Below are 21,401 nucleotides of genomic sequence, written 5' to 3'. Positions count from 1 at the left end.
GCAATCATAACAAATAGCACTTAAATTGACTCAATAATTTGATTTGAAGTTTGTTCATATGAATATGAATGCTGTGCACTGATGTTTAACTGATGTTGCTTATTTACATAAAGTTATGTGTGTATGACAGTAGACAAACATGCATTTCAGATATTCATCTGTCAAATGTTAGCACACTGGATGTTGCAAAACTGCAGTCACTGTTTTTTTTTCTGTTGTTTGATGATTGCTGTGCAATTATTGATATTTCAGATTGTGTTTTAGAAAAGAATGTGAATGAATTGTATTTTTCATATGTCTGTTTTTGTGTTTGGGGTTGAACAGTTGTAATAATGTGGATAATTGTACTCAATGTTGATTACTCGTTTTTGTCAAATATTTTGCAGAGAAATTTATAGTTGCTTTTACAAATGATTCACGTAAGAAGCAATTTTTGTATGAATTTGTATTTATTGGGAGAAATAAAATCAGGGTTTTTTTTTAAGTCATCTTTTCTAAATAAAAGATCAGTATGATTATTTCATCTGCATTGTGATAATGAAATGCATTTCCCTCTCACCACTAGAGGGTGTTATAACACAAGAGTTTCTCTTCATTCGTTCACTTAAAACTGTAGCTGTGGCTAATATCACATAGAACCAAGTTTAAAGGAATAATACTTAACTCGAAAATAAAAATGCGGTCTGTTCTGTAACACAAAATGCTAGGCAGAATGGTTTCTTTTTTAAAGTTTATGATGATTTCTACTGGTAAGAACAACAACAACAAAAAAGTAATCCATACAGATCCTGCACGGAGTCTTCCAAAATCTTTTTGAACCTTATGTTTTATGGATGAAAAAAAAAGTTTGAAATGTGTTGAGGTTAAAAAAAAAAACAGTGTAATTTTATTCATAATTTTCATTTTTAAGGAAGGGGAACATTACAAGAAAATTTGGATTCCGTTAGTCAATTTTTCAAAATGACATCAGTGAAATAAAACCTTTATTGTGGCATATAAAATAATCAAAGACATCCACACAGTACATAAAAATTAAGCACCATTGAGTTACAAACCAAAACCTTTTAAAATGACTGTCAAGTATGTAACAAATAGCACCTGATGTGTTCAACTTACAAATCATTTTTAGCACCTGATTCCTTGGTAACAATGCAACCAGATTTTTTTTTTTTTTTCCTCAGCACCATTTCTTTACTTGTTAATATTATAGAATCTCTACATTCCTGAGATCCAGATTCTGCAGTCCAGACTGAAGTGGTTTTAAGATTTATTGAAGAATCTTTTAAGTCACTGATTGGGGCAGAGATCGGTGCCTTGTGGTTTCAGAACATTCAATCTCACTCTCCCTGTCTATATTTCTATCATGTGAGTCTCTCTCAAGTGGATTCTTGCTACTGAAAAAGGAAAGCCACATACATCCTGTTTAACAGCAACAAAAAGGCCCCCTCCCCCCAATAAACAGAGCCAGACACAACCATATATACACTCAAAGCAGAGCTTCTCAGGACCTGGCCCATTTAAAACCAACAAATGGCTGATTCTGATTACATTTTCTTAAACCAGATTAAAAGAATTAACAACTTGGGCTAGTAAGCAATGGCCTAGCGACGTCCTACAACACCCTAGCAACCACATGCTTCAAAGTGAATGACTCCAGCGGTCTGTCGATGTTTGAAGGGACCAGCAGCAGGTTTAAGCAGTCAGTCACGCCATGTAAACATCCTATCACCACTAACATAAACCAGCTACCATTTCTCAGATGCTGCTGATGGACTTTAAGAAGACCCTGCCTAGACACAGACCTAAATATCTGGGCTGCATCAGTGGTTCTCAACTGGTTTCACTTAAGATCTGGAGGTCAGAAGTGTTTATCGTCCAACTGTAAACAGAAAGGTCCCTGAAGGCAAACACTTTTGTTGATATCACCATGAAATTGGTCAGCACCCAACCACATATCTGATGAAACTTGAAGACACATTTTATTTTGCTGTGCATACAGTTCAATTGTTTCGATTGTCAGCTGAACTGACTTTTGGGAACTGTTAAGTTGCGGTCATATTTACCTTTGCTCCGAGACATTTTACGGGTGTTCTCGAATACACTCAAATTTCAGACGTTCTATTATTGTTACAGAACTTTAAAAGAATCTTGCCAAAACATTAGCCAAAGTTCTGAGAACGTTCCCTGTGATGCCTGGTCTGCACTGAACAATTGTAGGCTGCCCCAAATGAAAGATGCCCAACGTTAAACCGTCGTGGTGATTTCTTTGGTCATGGCTCATAAATTGTTGTCCTTATCACATGATAATGATATTATCAGATTGCTGAAATCGCAATCAGTAGAAGGCATTAGCTGGGAAACTTTTTGGCCAAACTCTAATGTGAAATAATTAAATGTGACCACAATTTTCCGGTTCTCTTCATACAAGACCCCACACCGAAGTAGAAAAAGCAGACTTCTCTGCATTAGGAATTTTTTTTTTTTTTTTTTTTTGGACTGCAGAAATCTAATATGAAATGTTTGGATGCTTTTCAGTTTTGTTAAAGCTGCTAATCAAGCGTTTTGGCACATTTTCAAACTTCATGTCCCGTCTCCATTTCTGGTCTCACTCAGTTTCTGGTTTGACGAGGTATCCATTAAAGGTGATGTACATGTCCACATCGTCGCTATAGATGGCGTTCTCGCGCTCACGTTTGTAGAGACGCACCCAGACCTCGTCGCCCTCCTGCAGAAGCAGCATGATGCTCTGGCTCTGCATGATGGAGCGGTCGCTGGGCTGAGCGTAGACGATGGCCTTCTCGCTGTTGTTCTGCATGATGTGCAGGTACGTCTCCTTGAAGTTCCACGTGTGGATGTTCACATTGAAGAAGTAGATTCCTGGGATTTGGCAACGGTATTTCCCTGCAAACATGTCAAAGTGTTCGGGGGAGTTCACGAAGATAGTGTCAAAGATTAGGGCCTGGTAGTTGTCAACGCTATGAAGGGACTTCCGTCGGCCCACTGAGAAAGCAGAATACTGGGACTTGCAGGCGTCACCTGGAGCTCCGGCTTGTCCCTTATCTCCTTTGGGGCCTTCAGACCCCCGTGGTCCCAGTGAACCCTCAATCCCAGGCTTCCCAGGTGTCCCTCTTTCTCCACGGTCACCTTTATCACCTAAAACAGACAACAAGGTGTGAGATTAAATGAAAATGGCAGAAAGATGCAGAAGGAAAAAGCACTAGAAGCAGTAAGTAAACTTATTTTTCAGGTGGATATTATAAAGAGTTCTCGAAACCCTATGAAAGCCTACTATATCACTGATACACAAGCTCCTAGGCCTCTATATGATCAACATTATTAAAAGTTTGCTGAAAATCCTGTTGTTCACAATCTAATAAATGCCTTCTGTCAAAAAATATCTTATTATAATTGTAAAAACGTTGCACTTCAGATTGTGGTACACATTTTTTAAAGTAAATGTAACTTTAAAATTAACCTTTATTTATTTATTTATTTTTAAATATTTCAAGATGAACACTCACTGGACTGAATCAACGTAGGTTTACTTGACTGCTAATAGATCTTTTTTTTTTTTTTTTAGAAAAATCATGTTAAAATGTAATTATCAAATATGTCATCATTTTATTGCATTGCATTATATGTTTTTTCCCCATATTAAAAACTACAGAGCTTTGATGATAAAACTGAGCATTTAGATATCATCATATCATCCACTGGGAGATATAGAGTGATATTTATATGCATTTTATGTAAGTAGGCTGCTATAAAGTTATACATCTAATTGATTTATATAAAAGCTATCAGAATGACATCTTTATGGCTGATAAAATATCAGATTCTGCACCAAATTGAATAATTTTGCTTAGTGTAATAAAATTTGAGTATTCTTCTGTACACTATATGAACCATAAAAGCTTGGTGTATGAAAGACTTGGGCCTTTTCAGTATTGTAAATCCTCACTGAAAAGGCACAAGCACAAATTCTGGCAGACTAAAATAATTTCCCAGAGCCTCAAATCACAGCTTCTAAAATAACAAAAAAGACATTCTCAGACATTTATCTCAGGTTCCTTTTTTTCTTTGTCTTTTGTCATCATACAATTCTGGCACTAATTGGGACTTCAGCTCAAAGTTTCCGAAGACCAAATTTCCTGCAGGCTTCATTCCCGTATATGCAACAAACACATGCACATATGTGCATGCACAGACACATTAAAACAACTCTCATGTGGTTCCAGCCACATCAGCACCTTTCCTGCCAGGTTTGTCACTTCCTGTCCACCAAGTATAGGCCTCCAGTGGAGCAGATATTTCTGAGCCAAGAGAGGTTAACTGAGGCTCACAGAAGGGAAGAGAGCAGTTGAAAACACATATTCACATCATTCAGCCCAGTGACTGCCTTATTTTCCAGCTGAATTATATTTTGCAGTTCAGAACCAATATCCCACAGCACTTGTGCCAGAGAAGCAATAGATTGGGAAACAGTTTAAACTAAAATCCAACAAGGATCACTGGGTTCAAAATTTGGCTATAGTGACATTCAATATTCCCTAAAGTGTGTGCTGATGTTATCTGAAACATCATGTACAGATCCTATGGATGCTTGCAGTGGTTTAAAGGAATAGTTCACCCAAACTGGAAATTTACTCACCCTGATGAAGATGAAGATGAGTTTTTTTTTTTTTCTTTTTTTTTTTCATCAGAGCAGATTTGGAGAAATTTACATTTACAATTATGCATTCAGCAGATGCTAAAAGCGACTTACAGTGCATTCAGACTATACATTTTTATTTTTATCAGTATGTGTTTTCCCTGGGAATTGAACCCACAACCTAGAAATGTAGAGAAATATAGCATTACATCACTTGCTCATCAATGGATCCTATGTAGTGAATGGGTGCCGTCAGAATGAGAGCCCAAACAGCTGATAAAAACATCACCATCAGTTAACATCTTGTGAAAAGCTGCACATGTGTAAGAAACAAATCCATCATCGAGACATTTTAACTTTGATCTGTCACTTCTGCTCAAAATACGAGTCAATAATCCATAATAATGCTTCCTTCAGTGTATCATAATCCACCAAAATATTTGTTCAGATCTGTTTTGGACTGTTTTTGTTTGCAAACAGTAGGCTACTTGATCTGTGCATATTTCACTCCTGATTCAGGTGAAACTTTTTCACTGGAGAAAGCAATATTATGGATGGAGGACTGCAAGGAATGGTTCAAAGTTATAAATGTCTGATGTAATGATGACTGTTTCTTACAAACATGCAGCTTTTCGTTTCACAAGACATTAACTGATGGACTGGAGTTGTGTGGACTACTGTGCCAATTATTTTGTGAAGTTTTTATCAGCTGGAATATCATTCTGACGACACCCATTCACTGCAGAGGAGCCGCTGGTGAGCGAAGAAACAAGCTCATCTACATCTTGGTTGGCCTAAAGAGTAAAAAAAAAATTTTATAAGATTTTTTATCAAATTTTCATTTTTGATTTAGATTTTGCAATAAACAGTGTTACATGGTTTGCTCCCGAAGAATGGAGATCGACAGAAGTAGCAGCTGTGCTCGTGTAGCTTTTTAACTACACAACTTCTTGTCGTCATGTAAGCTGAAGCACTTCTTGAAGACTTTCGTGTACCTTTGAGAATGGTCATGTTGATGTATGTGCGGACCTCAGGCATGGCAGGTGTGCGTTCTCTGAGGGTTGCAGCTTCATCTAGTGCTGGGAGGTGGTCACAGCATCGACGGCAGGGCGGTTGAGGTACAGAGACAACCAGATGTAGAAACAGACAGGCAAGGAGGAGGGACCCAAACATTGTGCGATCTGAGTTAAAAGAATAAATATGCACTCATAAGAGTAATTGCTTTCATTTCATGTGTATTTCAGTCACTCCCTATAATAACTTTCCACACACTGTTATTCTTTCACTAATAGGAGATTCTGGAAGCATCCGTTCCTTTAATAAAGGGATCATTAAGGTAGACTAGATAGAAAACAGAAAGAGAGGGGCTTCTGGGTAATGCAGAGATTGGAATGCAGCCTGACAAATGTAGGCCCCCCTCAAGACACAGATAAGTGTTTCTGTTGGACCGAGTCCAACCTGCACATGACTACAGCTAAACTAACACAGTTCAGTCTGTCTGTCTCTCTACTCGACAGAAACCAGCTCGTATCTTCCAGAGTTCATCTGATAACTCTCATGAGATAAATTCAGGTCCGCTGCTGAGGTTTAATCTTGATGCTTATTTCTCACGTCCCAGCTAAATGTACAGATACTATTAGTAACCATAGGTTGATTCCCCCAAAAAGTGTAAACAATGAGGCTGCGTTTCATTTCCATGGATCATATCAGATGGAGACCACTATGCAATTATTTAAATACATTTATGCCATGCAGCAGTTTTGCCATACTGTGTATACTATGTACAATATACTATGATTATGGTTTAATCTATTTCCGATAAACTGTTCCAAACAGCACATAAAAGAAGAAAACCTAGCTGGATGCTTTACATGTAGGGCAAGTTAGCAGTTCTTGGCCAAAAATAAAAGCTGCAAGTAGACCTTAAATCATGGCCTAAATCAGTGGCTATAAAACATCATATAATCATCATATAATCAAAGCCTAAAAATATAACTCCTTGTGGTTGAAAGACATGCATTGACCAGCAAATATTGAAACCAGCATCTGCATTGTTTAAAAAGGGTAAAAAAAAAAGTTTATTGTCTATTGAGGATAGGACTGCAACATCACAATTTTAATTATATATATATATATATATATTTTACCATAACATTTTTATTCAGTAAATATGCATTAAATAGATCAGATGTGACAGTAAAGACATTAATAATGTTACAAAATATTTCTGTCAAGTAAATACTGTACTTTTGAACTTTTTTATTAATCGAAGAACACTGAAAAAAACTAGAAAGTTTCCAAAAAAAAAAAAAAAAACAATTAAGCAGCACAACATATAATAATAATAATATATTGATAATAATAAGAAATGTTTCTTGAGCATCATATCAGCATATTAGAATGATTTCCGAATGATCGTGTGACTCAGACGTCAGCTGAAGTTTCCATCAAAATTTCAGTTTTGTCATCACAGGAATAAATGATATTTTAAAATATTTACAAATAGAAAGCAGTTATTTTAAATTGCAGTAATGTAATAGAACAGTTCTTACTGTAGAAACCTTTTTAAAAACATCTTTTTTTAAAAATCTTAACATATGTATGTTTGAAACAGAAGCTCAAATCCACTTTTAAATGCATTTGATCATGTTCACCAAGCCATAAAGCCAAATAAAACTGAGAAGCAGAAGCACATATCAGCACCACATCTGAATTCTCTGAATTAATCAGATCACTGAGAGCTTTTGGCAGCTTTAGTTTGAGCTAGAGGATTTTTATGATCTGCTGGTATCTGTATAACATCAGACTATATCAGGCTGCTGGGTCTGACATGTTGAGACCCATAAGAAAAGTGAAGCTTTTGATAATAGCATCAAAATGAATGTCTGAAGGGGTTAGTCATAAAAATTTCAGTACTGGCAATTTCCACTGCAAAGGTGCAAGTGACAGACTTAGACATGTTTTGAATGTACCAAAGCTAATGACGAAATAAAGCACGACTCAAATTCACAACACAAATCAACAAGGTTTTCAACAGAGGATCCACAACCACCAATGATTAATTAGCTGATTAATTAATTAACTAGAAAAAATAAAGGCATATGACATTAATGCATTTTAATAAGCTAACATTTCAGCTAAATGTTTAAATTCAGTACAAATGTATCAAGCAAAATTAAAATATAATATAAGACGTATGTGACTCTATACATCAATAATGATTATTTTAATAGATTTGCCAGGCAAGCATCATAATAAAGAATGCAACTGCATGAATCTGGTACTATATACATGTTTTTTTGTTTGTTTTTTAAAGCAGGCTTAAAATGCAATGACCATTTTAGTACAGCTTGAAAATGTTTGTAGACCCAGGTTCTAACTTTAAATTTTCAGTGTAACAAGATTTTAATAACCTGCAGCAACAAATCTGAATCTACACATGCTAAAACAAAATAACCGCATGAAGTCTGTCTTCCTATATTACTGTACTGTAAAAGACGCAGTTTAGGCTTGTGGGATACAGCAGCTTTGCACATGCTGTCTGTCTCCGCAGCTGTCCAGCTGCTAGCAAGATGTTAACTAGCTCGGAAAAAAACAGTTTTGAGCAACTCACTGTTAATGATCATCTGAATGAGGCTGCCAAATTTTGGTTACAAAAGTGCCATTAAAGTCATTTTACTTTATAAAAAGCCCAAATATATAAAGCACAATATTTCTGATCTTTCAGGTGTGATTCTAAGTGCATGTGTGTGTGTGTGTGTGTGTGTGTGTGTGTGTGTGTGTGTGTGTGTGTGTGTGTGTGTGTGTGTGTAAGCAAAACTTACAGTACTTGTTGCGTTTGCAGCTGCAGTTGGGTCAGTGAGCTGAGAAGAGAAAAGAAAGAAAAAGAAAAGGAAAAATCCTTGGTCAGCTTATTTCTCCCTCCCTCTTTCTCTCTCCCTCCCTTTCTCGCTTTCTCATTCACCCTCAATGCTTTTCTTCCATCCCATTCCTGAATATACACAAAATGAGACTGCCAGCTCAGACGGACGTTTTCTAAAATAAAATGACTGTCAAAACTGTTTCAAAGAAAAGAAAACTTTCTATGTCCAAACAAGCTGTTTTCTGAAAGAGAACTTTATGTCTGTTTCTTTCAAAGGTTTCCCTGCTCTACATTAGAACTGAGTGAACAATGTGAAAACCCGTAATGTTTGTGAACGTAAACATTTATAAGCACACGCAAACAGAAACTCAATATGTCCTGTTGCACGCATGTTAGCAGGATGCGGCTTGTTACATGAAAAACCCAGATTTTTTTCCATCTTCAGAGACCCGTGTTCATCTCCCACAAAGGAATTTCAGGGAAAATGCCAGCACAATTTCATCATGCACATTTGTGAAAACATACACATTTGTTGGGAGTTTCCATGGATTTCTATTGTTTTTATATTGAGCTAACCCTAAACCAAACCCATACCTTTTTGCATTTTTACAATTTCATTAAAACATTATTTAGTGTTTATTAAGCTGTTTTTTTCTCATTCAATCATAGGCTGGTCTCCCAATTTAGACAAAATTTGACCTACACAAACATTTACTTATCTAAGTAAGTGGGTTAAATGCTATACTTAAATGATACTCATGTTTTTTTATGCAAAAAAAAAGAAAAAGAAAAAAAAAGAAAGATGAGAATTACTATAGATTTGTCCATGTAGTATTTTTCTAATAATTATAAATAAATGAATAATGGAAGGGGGGCGAGGTGATTACTGTTACTTGGAATAATGAAGTTTTCCAAGGTAACCTAAAATAGTGCAAGGCAATAGAAATGAAAAGAGATTATATGGTTGGAGTAGTGAAAGTATCAATACTAATAATAGAGCTCACAAATGATAGCCAATACTGCATGTATGGCTTTATGTTTCCAGCACATATGGATCATTAAAAAACTTAAGTGTAATAGAAGAAGGACTTTTGCGGTTCTGTAAATATTAAATGTAACACACCCTACTTTGAATTCACACACTCATCTGTTTTGCATTAGTATGTCTGGGTCACTGGTTGAATTCTTGTTCCTTATGCAATAGTAATCATCTCATTCTTTTCATATGGAAAGAAAATTAAGGTTTGTCATTGACCTTTGATTGGCAAAAAGCTGATTTTGTCCTCTACTCAACCCATGCTGCACTGCTCTCCATCTGCTGCCTCATTTTCCTTTCAGTATTGTTGTCCAACATTTTCCTCTGCAGCTTTGCACGCATAATAATTATTCTCCGTTAACGTCAAGATCTGTGAAAAACATTATTATGAAGCTTTTCTTACAGGGTTTAGTAAGAACTTTCTGGAAATATATAAGAACTTAAAGAATAGTTCGCCCTCATTTAATGGCTCAGTAGTTCATCCATCATTTTCCTTGAGAGGAACACATGACTAGAATAGACTTCCAATAGAATTAAAAGGTATAAAAAGTCAATGTGGTTTGATGAATCTTCTTTTTTGTCTTTGGTTTTTTTTTTTTCTCACATCAACCTGCCCTGTCTAAATATGAAACAATTTACATTGATTTTATGTATTATTAATGTTTATTGTCCCTGATTAAATAAATAAATCAATAAATAAAAAACTCCAATGTCATTCAAATGCAATATGGATTTCTTTCTTCTGTGGAACACAAAAAGAGATAGTAGGCACAATGTTCATGCTGCTATTTTCCACTGATTAAAATATAATAACAAATGACAGTTTACTATTTTAATATATATATATTTCTGTGTTGTCAAAACTGAATTTTCAGCATCCTTTCTCCAATCTTCACGTGATCTTTCAGAAATCATTCTAATATGCTGATTTGCTGCTTAAGAAACATTTCTTATTATCTTAATATATCTTATTATTATTTATTTGAAATGAAAATATTTTATTCTAACATTATAAATGTGTTTACTGTCACTTTTGGTGAATTTTAAGCATCATGGCTGAATAGAAGCATTGATTTCTTTCTTTTAAAAAATCCTACTGACAACTGCTATACTGTATGATTCCATTATATCCCATTCATATTCCTACAAGAGGTCTGTTACCTCCCCAATATGTCTCTGTTTAATTCATCCCTCAGTCATGAGCTCTCTGCTGCCTTCTGGTGGAAATATCAACAGTTAGACCAGGTTTCCTCAAATATGGTCAAATTCAGGCAGGAGCACCTATACGGTACATGAGGAGGACCAGGATGCCAAACTGTGTAGCAGGGATCATAAACAACATACTCAAAAACTTAAGTCACACAGGCACATATAAAGTCAAAAATCATGTTGATGTTCCTTCACTAGAAAAACTACTTTGTTATGGTTCACTGAGTTCATTTTTTTGACTTGTCTGGTTACACAAGCCGCGCTCCACAGCGGTGAACGGAAACAGGCTGGCACTTCTAAATGTCAGACCACAAGCTACCTGCAATACCTCTCATTCACACACACACACACACACACACACACACACACACAGACACAGACACACAGACACACAGACACACACACACACACACACACACACACACACACACACACACACACTCAAGATTTTTTTGTGTAAACAACATGACAATCACACCATCATATTTTTGGGAATTTATTCAATTCTGTAAAAAAAAAAATAAACCATAAAAATTCAACAATACATAGGAAAAGTAACTATATATATATATATATATATATATATATATATATATATATATAAACAAAGTAACAAACATAAAACAAGTATTATGTAATTGCAACAAGTACAAAATGAATTGCATTCTTTGATCAAATAAAAATACATATTTTACTAGTTTAGAAAAAAGTGAATACAGTTTATTTTAATGCTACAGCTTTCTAAAAGGTATGATCCAGAAATGCTCAAATAATGCAACTAAAATCCTCATAGCAACTGTATGTATTTTTTTTTTTAAACCTTGAAATATCAGTTTTAAAATCATTCTGATGGTACACTGACTTCTAATAAGGCAAATGGATTCTGTTTCTTTTCCACATTCCCCTTAAATGGCTGTTCTGGAAGCATGTAGGTTTGGTGAGCGGGTACAAAGTGGTGTTTTATGGCAGCAACATTCCACATGTACAACTGTAATTTACAACAGTGATTCCAATCAATTAACTTTCTGGTGCTAAAGTCACAAATATACACAAAACTGCATACAGTTGCTATAAAAAGTTCTGTTAGAAAACGTATAGATATCAGTATACAGGAGTGTTGTAATATCTCTAGATTTTTACCCCGAACACCCTTGAGGATTCTGTACTGATGGATTGCCGTGCAGTCAAAAATGACCCCCTGAATTTCCAAACAAATAATTCACATTTGAAAAGCAGCATTTATACCATGTTCACAGCAGTCAGATAAACATGAAATAATAATTAATTTAGCAGCTGAAAAATCAAGTAAATGCTTTGCACTCGATTTTGAATACCAAAAATGTTTAGTTTGGAGAATCATTTTATTTCACAATTATATTTCACAAATTAAAATATGAAATGGTAGCAACATAAAAGGTTCCCCAGCAAAAAAAGTTGTATATACTATATACTCTGCAATAACATTTGCTAAATAAAACATTATTAAATTAATAAAGCAAACTTAAACAAGATATGTTAAACACAAATGTACTGCTTCCTTCATATGTGTCACACAAAAGTGTAACAGTCTCTTAACGGGAATGTTCTGGGTTCATAACCACTCTATCAGCATCTGACCATCAGTTCAACTTGACCCTTTCCATACAAAAACGAGTTATCTGAGCTGTAAATTTCTTTATATCGTCCTTATTACAGTGGTACTGACATTCAAATAGAGCTTAAACTGTTTAACCAAGAAAGTGCATTTAAATCTAGCTGATCATGTCACTTTATAAAGCTATCTAACAGTTTTTTGTGAATATTAATTATAGTCTTCAAGGTAAACTACAATTTAAAAGTTTGGGGTGAGCGCATTTTAATACTTTTATTCAGCAAGGAGGCATTAAATTGATCAAAAGTGACAGTAAAGACACTTATATTACAAAGAATTTTCTATTTCAAATATATATCTTTTCATTGCATAATCCTGGAAAAAAAATATATATATATATATATATGACGGTGTCCACTAAAATATAAATCAGCACAACTGTTTTCAACATTGATAATAATGAAAATGTTTCTGAAGGATCATGTGACACTGAAGACTGGAGTAATAGCTGCTGAAAATTCAGCTTTGCCGTCGCAGGAATAAATTACATTTTAAAATATATAAAAATAAAAACAGTTCTTTTAAATTCTAATAATATTTCATAATATTACTTGTTTTTTTTGTTTTTTTTTTAATAAATGAAGCCCTGGTGAGCGTAAGAGGCTTCTCTCAAAAACATTTACTGACCCCAAACATTTGAACTGTACTCTATCTGTCTGTACAGAAACTGACTTTCAAAAATAAACCTAACCTGAGTTTTATTTTCCCCCGGTCTTGCCTATACAGACAGAGATGGACTAGGCCTCCGTTCAGATGGATTTGTTGCTGTATTTCTGCATCTCCTTCAGGGTCAGATATCCACTGCCGCTGGGCTCAATCATGGAGGAGGGTCTGATCCCGGCGCCCTCTGCAGGCTCAGAGGTGGAAACACAACTGGGTGCTCTCACAGGTTCAGACCACGGTGTGATGACCGCCGCTGGAGTGAAACTCTCTGCTGGGTGAACAGCAGCACGGGAACCCTGTGACAGCGACATAATGAAGGAAACCAGCGCGTGTCCTTCAGCCGCACATCTCTCCGCGCCACTGATGTCTTCGTCTTCTTGATCGTCCTCAAAAAGCTCCTCTTCAGGCATGTCGAACCCTGAATCTGGGCTCATGGGCTGTTCTGTCTGGTAAGTTGGGGTTTGCAAGCATTCGTATGAAGACCCAGACGACGAGAGAGTGGAGCTTGTGCCTTCCTCAGGGTGGTAGGTGAAGTACACAGGGCACGATTCGAGATGAAGAGACCCTGTATTGGATTTGCTATAGAAGTAGCCCATGTTAAAGAAACCGGATGATGATGCATGACTAGTGCCGCTGTTGTCCAGTCCAGAGTCCATCTGACTGGAGTGAATGAGCGCGGCAGTAGACATCTGAGCGTTTGGATCCATCAAGGACACATCCCAAAAGTCTGAGACCTCTACAGGTGAGATATCGTCACATGACTGAGGGGTAAGAAACGGCCCAACAGAATTCTGACAGCCCAGCCATTTCTGTGGACAGGTAAGAGGAAATGCATGCAGTCAGTGTGTGTGTTTTGTGGCTTGCTAAAAGAAGATATGATTAGGCATTTGCAAGAAATGCAGGTTTCAGCCACATCTGTTAACATGGGTGTGTGTGTGTTAGTTCTTATGGGTACGTTTTTACATAGGAAGAACAATGTGTGAATCTGAGTGTTATTATTATTATTAACATAAAAAAAAAAAAAAATTGCATAAAATAAAACTGAACTCACCCGGAAGTTTCCACCATGGACAGTGTGAAGAGGCTGGAAATATTTGGAGGGGTCTGGAACATGTAGATTATTTGGTTTTATTGATCTGCAAAGAAATAATACTTGATAATGATGCACAAACCAACACAAATATCAGGTACAAACACCAACTTACTGACACGGAAATACTGTAGGTAGAAACACACACACACACACCTACACACACATGCCCACACAGCACTTTCCACAAATAGAGTAAAAACTAGGGCTTGAACGTCTTAACAAATGAGGTCAAATATTTGTTCTTCTCCAACAAAAGGTCAATTACAAATGTTGTTCATCCACCTCAGGAGGTCCAACTAAAAATGTGTGCATTATTTTTATGCTTGTGTTCTGTGGGGTTGGAAATTTTTGCAACTTTGTTACCAAACTTTGGAACTTGTTTAAAAGTCAGACTTGACAGTGTGATTTCATTCATTTGTTGAAATAAATAAATAAATGTAAAAATTTAAATATATCAAAGAGGAGGAGCTAGAAAAAGTCAACAATGATAAGTTACTATATAAAGGAAGGGCCATCAAGACATATCACATATACATCTAATACTCACCGGGTGCTTTTCTTTGCCTTACAGATGACCAAAGAAAGAACAGCAAAAACAAGCAATATGTGGAATCCAATGATCAGAACAATATCATCAGCTACTGAAAAAAAAAGAAAATGCTGTCATGAAATATATTATCATTTTAACTCACAGACAAATATCACTGGGCCAGCAAGAAGCCCCACCTGGTGGAGATGCATCATCTCCTGGTTTCACTGGCGGCTTTCCAATCTCAGACCTCCAGGACACAGTAGGACTCCAGTCGCTCCATTCCCCCCGAAAACAACCAGAATTTTCGGGCTCAGTAGGCTTCACACGTACCCTGGCCTGGTACTCTTCTCCTACGGTCAGTTTATTCTCGTCCAGCAGCACGTAACTTTCATGAGAAACATTCATATGTGCTGCCCTCTATAGCGCAGAAGCATGCAAAAATATGCAATCATACATTTAAAATGATTCTGTATTTGACTGACTGTATTTGAGCAGGTTACTAAAGATTTAAATGCATGTAATTGTATTTCATTAAATAATTAGTTAAATGTTGAAGAAAACATTTAAATCAAACGCTGACCTCCCAGCTTGTATTTGTGGCTTTAAACTGCAGCTGAAATTCATAAGAGTCTATGTCTTTTGGAAAGTTACTGCCTTTACTCCAAGTTATGTTGTCTCTGTTTACAGTGGGTTTATCTGGAGGCTGGGTCTTAACTGTCATTTAAAAACAAAAATAAAATACAAACAACCATGAAGAACATTTAAAATGAGCATGGTGCTCGCAACAACAAAGACATGGGTTTCATTCCTAAGGAATGCAGGGACTGATGAACACTTTGACTGTGATCTAAATTACAAATGCATAAATGTAAACAATACAATTAGCATCCTTAAATTCATTGCACAGCAAGGAGCATACGGATTATGGGGAGTTTGTGGTGACTGAATCCTCTAATAATGGCTTAAACACATACACACACACACAAAACTCAGAAAATATATAAATTAAACAAGACTGGATATGTGCAATAAACACATTTCATTGGTGTAAAGTTAAAGTTTGTCAGAGTGCGTACCACAAAGACGCTCGCAAAAGCAAGCTGCAATCGCTGAGGAGCGAGTAGAAAAAGAGGTGAACTAGTACTGTTTCCATTTATCATATTATTATAGATTTGACTAAGTTTATCCTAAATGCTTTGTGTAAAAGGTATCAAAGAGTTTGTCTAATTGTGCCAAGGATTAAAAAGACCATTATCAATCCAAATGACTGAAGTTCACACGCTTTTTCAACACAAATTTGCATATGATCTTTGATTAATTTTATTAATTTTATTTTTACATTTACCTGCCATTTTAAACACATCTAAAACCCACTAATAGCAGAAATTCTTCCACTTACTGTGTCGGCCAGGCTGATAACGCAGTTTAGTGATGACAGATCCATTACAGGTTACATTCAACCAGATTTTGTTAATGAAAAAAAAGTTCTGTGTTAAAGAGAGGGAAATGCAGGAAGAAAATACATGTTAATCAGTGTCAGTAATAATGTAACTTAAATTTCAGCCATTTCTACTCACACGTTTGTGAAAATGTAAAGAACAGCTTCTCTTAGGATGTGTTTGACTGCTCAGTGGCACCAGCTCACATGATCTACAAACACATTTAAATTCAATTCAGATTCGAGAAGGCTTACTGAGCAATGTTAAAGTTGTCTATTCCAGGGGTCGGCAACCTATTCGGCCTGACGTGCCATTTTTAATTTTTCTGGTTAACTACTGTGCAAACCTCCTCCACCCACACCGCCTCTTTTTTTAAAACGCATTCTGTATTATACAGTACGCATTAATGCTTTGTACAGTAGGCTACATACACATTTTTAAATGATACGGGAAAAAAAACAATAGGCCTACTTTAATTTTCATGCAAATAGTTTCTGTAGATTTTTTCATAAATTGTTTTTTAAACTTTTCAAAATAACAGATATACAGTGTGACCATACTGAACATCACTGTATGTGTGTGTGTGACAGGGCCAATGCATTAAAACCATTCAGTTTAATCACCGCTCTATATTAATACGCTGCATTAACTGAAGTTATTACCTTAGAATGTACATCAGTATGCAGTTTTCCCTATTGCTCGCGTGCCAGCGATTATCCCTCTGCCGTAGGTTGCCGACTCTTGGTCTATTCTGAGACTTGAAACTAAAACCTCAAACCTTTTTGTGTCACTTTTCCCCACAAGTTTACATTGCTGGCCGGAGAAATCTGTAGAGTTCCACCACACACAAGAAATGTTCGTCACGTAGTCATTCACACAGGTCAGACCTGCTGTTTATGGTGGAACCAAGACAAACATAATGAGAGATTAGAAAACACATGCTTTGTTTTTCAGTATTTATAACGTTACAAAATGGGCAAAAAACTGAGTTCCCTACAAAATAGGTGGACGTAAATATACCAAACTAACATTTATTGGTTCTCAAAATGTTCTGTAAATGTTTGTTTCTGGTTCCAAAACAAAATCTATATCTATCTATCTATCTATCTATCTATCTATCTATCTATATATATATATATAGATATATATATATGTATATATATATATATTTATAGAAATATAATGATTCTGCTAAATGTTCTGCTAAAAATAGTTATTAGGGAACATTCATCTATAAGTTATTTTAAAGTCTAAAAAAATACTCCTTGCAACCTTCTGGGAACATTATTTTATGGCTGTAAAAATTTAATATCTAAACGGGAACCATATACTAATGTTAGGGGAACGTTCTGTGTTTGCTATAGGTACCTGTTTGCGTTTTCCTGGACTGGCCAGTTCCATAAAATAAGATGAAGATGAAGATGAAGAGAGGGGTATGCCAGTAATCCTTCATCACTCCTTGGATCTTAAACACAGATGTAAAACATAATTCTTTAAAAGAAAAAAAAAAAAACATTCTGCATTACAGAAAAGGTCTGGAATGACATGAAGTGAGGAAATGATGACAATTATACTTTTTGAGTGACTGAACACTCAAAAATATATCAACACTCAAAATTCCATCGATACATGATTCACACTCCCTAAGTGCAACACATGCTACTGTAAGCATTTATAACCTTTTACATCCATGGAACCTTTCCATCACACAAAATGTTCTTTATAGTGGAAAAGGGTTCTTTAGAACATTAAGTCATTCTTTTAAGAACTGTTCACTGAAAGATTATTTAGGGAACCAAATTGGTTCTTCTATGGCATCACTGCGAGAAAAAAAAAAAAAAAAAAAAAAAAAAAAACTATTTTGGAACCTTTATTTATAAGAGTGAATGAGGTTAACACTTGGTCTCAATAAAGCACAACTGTGGTTGCATTAATCTGTTGTCAAAATATCAATTTCTATGGTTTCTATAATATCTAGTGTAGTAATCAGATGATGTGATCCATGATGTTCTGTTAATAACTCAAACTGTCGCTATGGAGACTATGACTAAGAACGTGACCGCAAATGTAGCTGGATTTTACCTGTGGCTGAAAGTGACACATAGAAATGCACAAAATAGTCCATATTGCTGCTGGGAAGGAAGACTAAGTAAGTCACGCTGAAATGGGATGATTAAACAATCAAATTAAAAAAACAGCATATGCTGGTTAGGTATGTTTTGAAGCTGGGATGCTGGTTTGAGCTGGTTTATGCTGGTCCTTAGCTGGTGACGTGCTGGTCTTAAGCTAGTCGGACCAGTTTAGGGCCAGCACATGACCAGCTTAAACCAGCAAAGGACCAGCATAAACCAGCTCAAACCAGCATCCCAGCTTCAAAACATACATAACCAGCATATGCTGTTTTTTCAACAGGGCTATGCAATGAAAGAATAATATTCTATCCATTTTTTCATCTGCAAAGCAAAATCGTACGGACGATCACTTGCATATAGCACAACTTTCTCTCAAAGCTGCATGATTTAAGTCCACAGTTAAAGCCCGTTAACACCAAGAACAATAACCATGATGTGGACAATAATGTTCTGTTTACTGTATAAGCGCACGCTTCAGTTATGTCATCTGATGCTCTAAATGCTTGAGCTCTGATTGGCTGTCAATATTATCGTGATTGTCAATGTTTTCGTTTTCGTCCTTGGTGTAAACAGGCTTTGCACCGAAGTTTAAAGGGATAGTTCACCCAAAAAAGGTCATCATTTACTCACCATCAAGTTGTTCCAAACCTGTACAAGTTTGTTCATTATGTTGAACACAAGAGAAAATATTTTTAAGAATATTGGTAACCAAACAGTTGATGGTAGCCATTGACTTCCACAGTATTGAAAAAATAAACAGAATTTTCATTTTTGGATGAATTATCCTTTTAATGTTAGTTTGAAGTAAGTTCTGTCAGTGTTTACTCCCCCTCATATGGATACCTGTTTTCAAGTTTCTTGCAACTCTGAATTTTGACCATCTACCTGGCAATTCTGAATTACTTTTTCTCAGACTTCTGAGTTAACACCTTGAATTTATATATATATATATATATATATATATATATATATATATATATATATATATATATATATATATATATATATATTTGTGATTGTGAATTATTTTCTCAGAATTGTGAGATTATATCTCTACCTTGCACCCAATCGCAAGTTTATGTCTCACTCTTCTAACTTTTTACACAGAATTCCGAGAAACAAAGTACGAATTGTGAAATAAACTGTTGCAATTACCTTTATTTATTTATTCCCTGGCATAAACAGGCTTCCATACTCTCATATTGTTACAAACCTATACAAGTTACTTTCTTACATTCAAAAGAAGATACTTTGAAGAATGTCTAGAACAACAAAAGGTTGAAAAAAGGTTTAGAACTACATGAGGGTGAGTAAATTATAACAATTTCATTTTGGTGTTATATTTCCCTTTAAGTGATTCTAAATGTTTGTACATAATCGTTGATTATTTTATGTTACATTTTTGCATAATAATGCAAACAGCCAGTCAGCCAAAAGAACTTTAATTTTTAAAATTCAGACTTTCACTTTTAAATGGCATTGCTGTGGCTTTTTACCTGACAGGATGTTGCCCAAAGAATACGTTAAACTGCAGAGCATGCATATTGAATTCCATTGCAAAATTCTTGACATGAACTTTAGATGAGTTTTAGATCTGCGTATATGTCGCAAGCTACCTTTGGCTCTTTTGCTGAGTGGGCCATTGTCAGCAGTGCGCCCCTCTTTGTGAGTGGGTGGTCAGCCTATAAACATGCAATTTCCACTAACACTACAAAATGACACCCACAGACAACAACAGAAACCCTCAGCTATAACCGTAAGGTGACTTCTTGTAAAGAGGCGTATTGTATACCAACGGCCAAAGCGATGAGAGATATCAAACAGTGACATGACAGTCTACAGCAAACACTGACGTTGCGGTTTCACTTGAACACTTTTAAAAGTAGCTGGCAAGTAATTTGGATACAGTTTATTTGACAGAGGTTTAAACCTCAACTCCTTATCTGAGTTATCGCTGCAAACATATTGTTCACACTCTTGGTTTCACAAAATGCTTCGGTGTTTCCTAGCTTTTGGGTTATTCTAAACAGCACCTGATTAATACAAACCAACTTGTACATTGCAAGTGCGCAGTTAAAAATTTTTATTTATCAATGCATAATGAGTATTTACCACTAATTTATTTACTAATGAGTGATTATCTGGACCATGAAGTTACTCTAGACAACAAAATATCTGGCTAAAAGCGGCATCTGCGGAAAAAAAAAACTTTGCTAGAATTTTTCTCAGAACTACAATTATACTCACAATTCTACTCACTAGTCATTTTGCAATAACTTTTAAGCAGCAGGGTGATTTTTAGCAGATGAAGTCGATTCTCCTCGTGTTCCAGAAAGATTTAGAACTAAAAAATGTCACAATACATTGAGTCTTCAATGGTGTTTTTTATAACAGTGATTTATCAACAAATTCCTTCTTGTGAAATGTTTTACATGAAATGAATGCTGCTTGGTTTGACAAATAATGCAATGACATTTATTTTTAACAGCGGCTTAAGTGTTAAAATATATTTTAGGATCAGTGTACATGACATTACGTCATTTTATATGTCGGTTTAGGTCAGATCCTATCAGATAAAATACATAATTGCTCAACCAAGCAGTTATTTAATATTGGAAGTATAAGACTTACCCTTCAACTTCAGCTGTCTGAGCAAGCACCATGGATGCTGAGGTCTGTCTGTCTACCTGACCCCCAACCCTTTAGCCTCCTCCCTTTACTGCTCTCGCTCTATCTGCTCCTCCCCTTTTGCGTCCATCTGTCAGGAGGTTCTCTTTCTCTATCACTCTATTCCTTCCTTTATGTTACTCATCCGATCTCTCTCTTTCTTGCTCTCTCTCTCTTTTGACAAATGCATCTTCTTCCTCTCTGCTCGTTGTATGACTGAGTAACCACAGAGTAAGTTTACAAAGCATGAAACACTAAATCAAAAGGTCAGCGGAGCATGAAACACTATATGTTTTGTTGAGATTATTTGTTTTTGTTTAATTTCATTTTATTGAAATAGTATTTTATTTTATTCATTTTTTTTTATTTTTATTTTTGTCTGTTTTATTGTTAAATTGAATACTAATGAGAGATTTCTTTTCATAAAATGGACACTGGGTGGCAGTAACCATGAGCAGCGTCACAC

At 35.7% G+C, this 21,401-nt stretch overlaps 2 protein-coding genes across 4 annotated transcripts; both read right to left on the bottom strand.

The window, feature by feature from the left end:
• Nucleotides 1–370: 370 nt before the first annotated feature.
• Nucleotides 371–8,554, bottom strand: LOC109057624 (complement C1q tumor necrosis factor-related protein 6-like). Its single transcript, XM_019074855.2, has 3 exons — nt 8,476–8,554; nt 5,647–5,832; nt 371–3,153 (listed from the first exon to the last, which is right to left on the bottom strand). The coding sequence occupies exons 2-3, from the start codon at nt 5,822–5,824 to the stop codon at nt 2,606–2,608; spliced, it is 726 nt and encodes a 241-aa protein (XP_018930400.1). The 5' UTR covers nt 5,825–5,832; nt 8,476–8,554; the 3' UTR covers nt 371–2,605.
• Nucleotides 8,555–12,874: 4,320 nt separating this feature from the next.
• Nucleotides 12,875–21,049, bottom strand: LOC109057652 (interleukin-2 receptor subunit beta-like). Of its 3 annotated transcripts, XM_042729141.1 has the most exons (11): nt 20,900–20,953; nt 20,516–20,612; nt 17,505–17,601; nt 16,915–17,026; nt 16,275–16,347; nt 16,097–16,184; nt 15,278–15,411; nt 14,892–15,114; nt 14,713–14,806; nt 14,124–14,208; nt 12,875–13,881 (listed from the first exon to the last, which is right to left on the bottom strand). In XM_042729141.1, exons 3-11 carry the CDS (start codon nt 17,587–17,589, stop codon nt 13,159–13,161), a joined length of 1,617 nt encoding a protein of 538 aa, XP_042585075.1. In that variant the 5' UTR covers nt 17,590–17,601; nt 20,516–20,612; nt 20,900–20,953; the 3' UTR covers nt 12,875–13,158. The 3 variants fall into 3 exon arrangements, with proteins under 3 accessions (XP_042585075.1, XP_042585070.1, XP_042585083.1); XM_042729136.1 differs by lacking the exon at nt 20,516–20,612 and having other exon boundaries at nt 20,900–21,049; XM_042729149.1 differs by lacking the exon at nt 20,516–20,612 and having other exon boundaries at nt 14,713–14,803; nt 20,900–21,049.
• Nucleotides 21,050–21,401: the final 352 nt, after the last annotated feature.

The sequence above is a fragment of the Cyprinus carpio genome, chromosome A3 (genome assembly GCF_018340385.1).
Source record: "Cyprinus carpio isolate SPL01 chromosome A3, ASM1834038v1, whole genome shotgun sequence".
NCBI lineage: Eukaryota > Metazoa > Chordata > Actinopteri > Cypriniformes > Cyprinidae > Cyprinus > Cyprinus carpio.
This window is presented reverse-complemented; position numbering and strand designations above follow the sequence as displayed.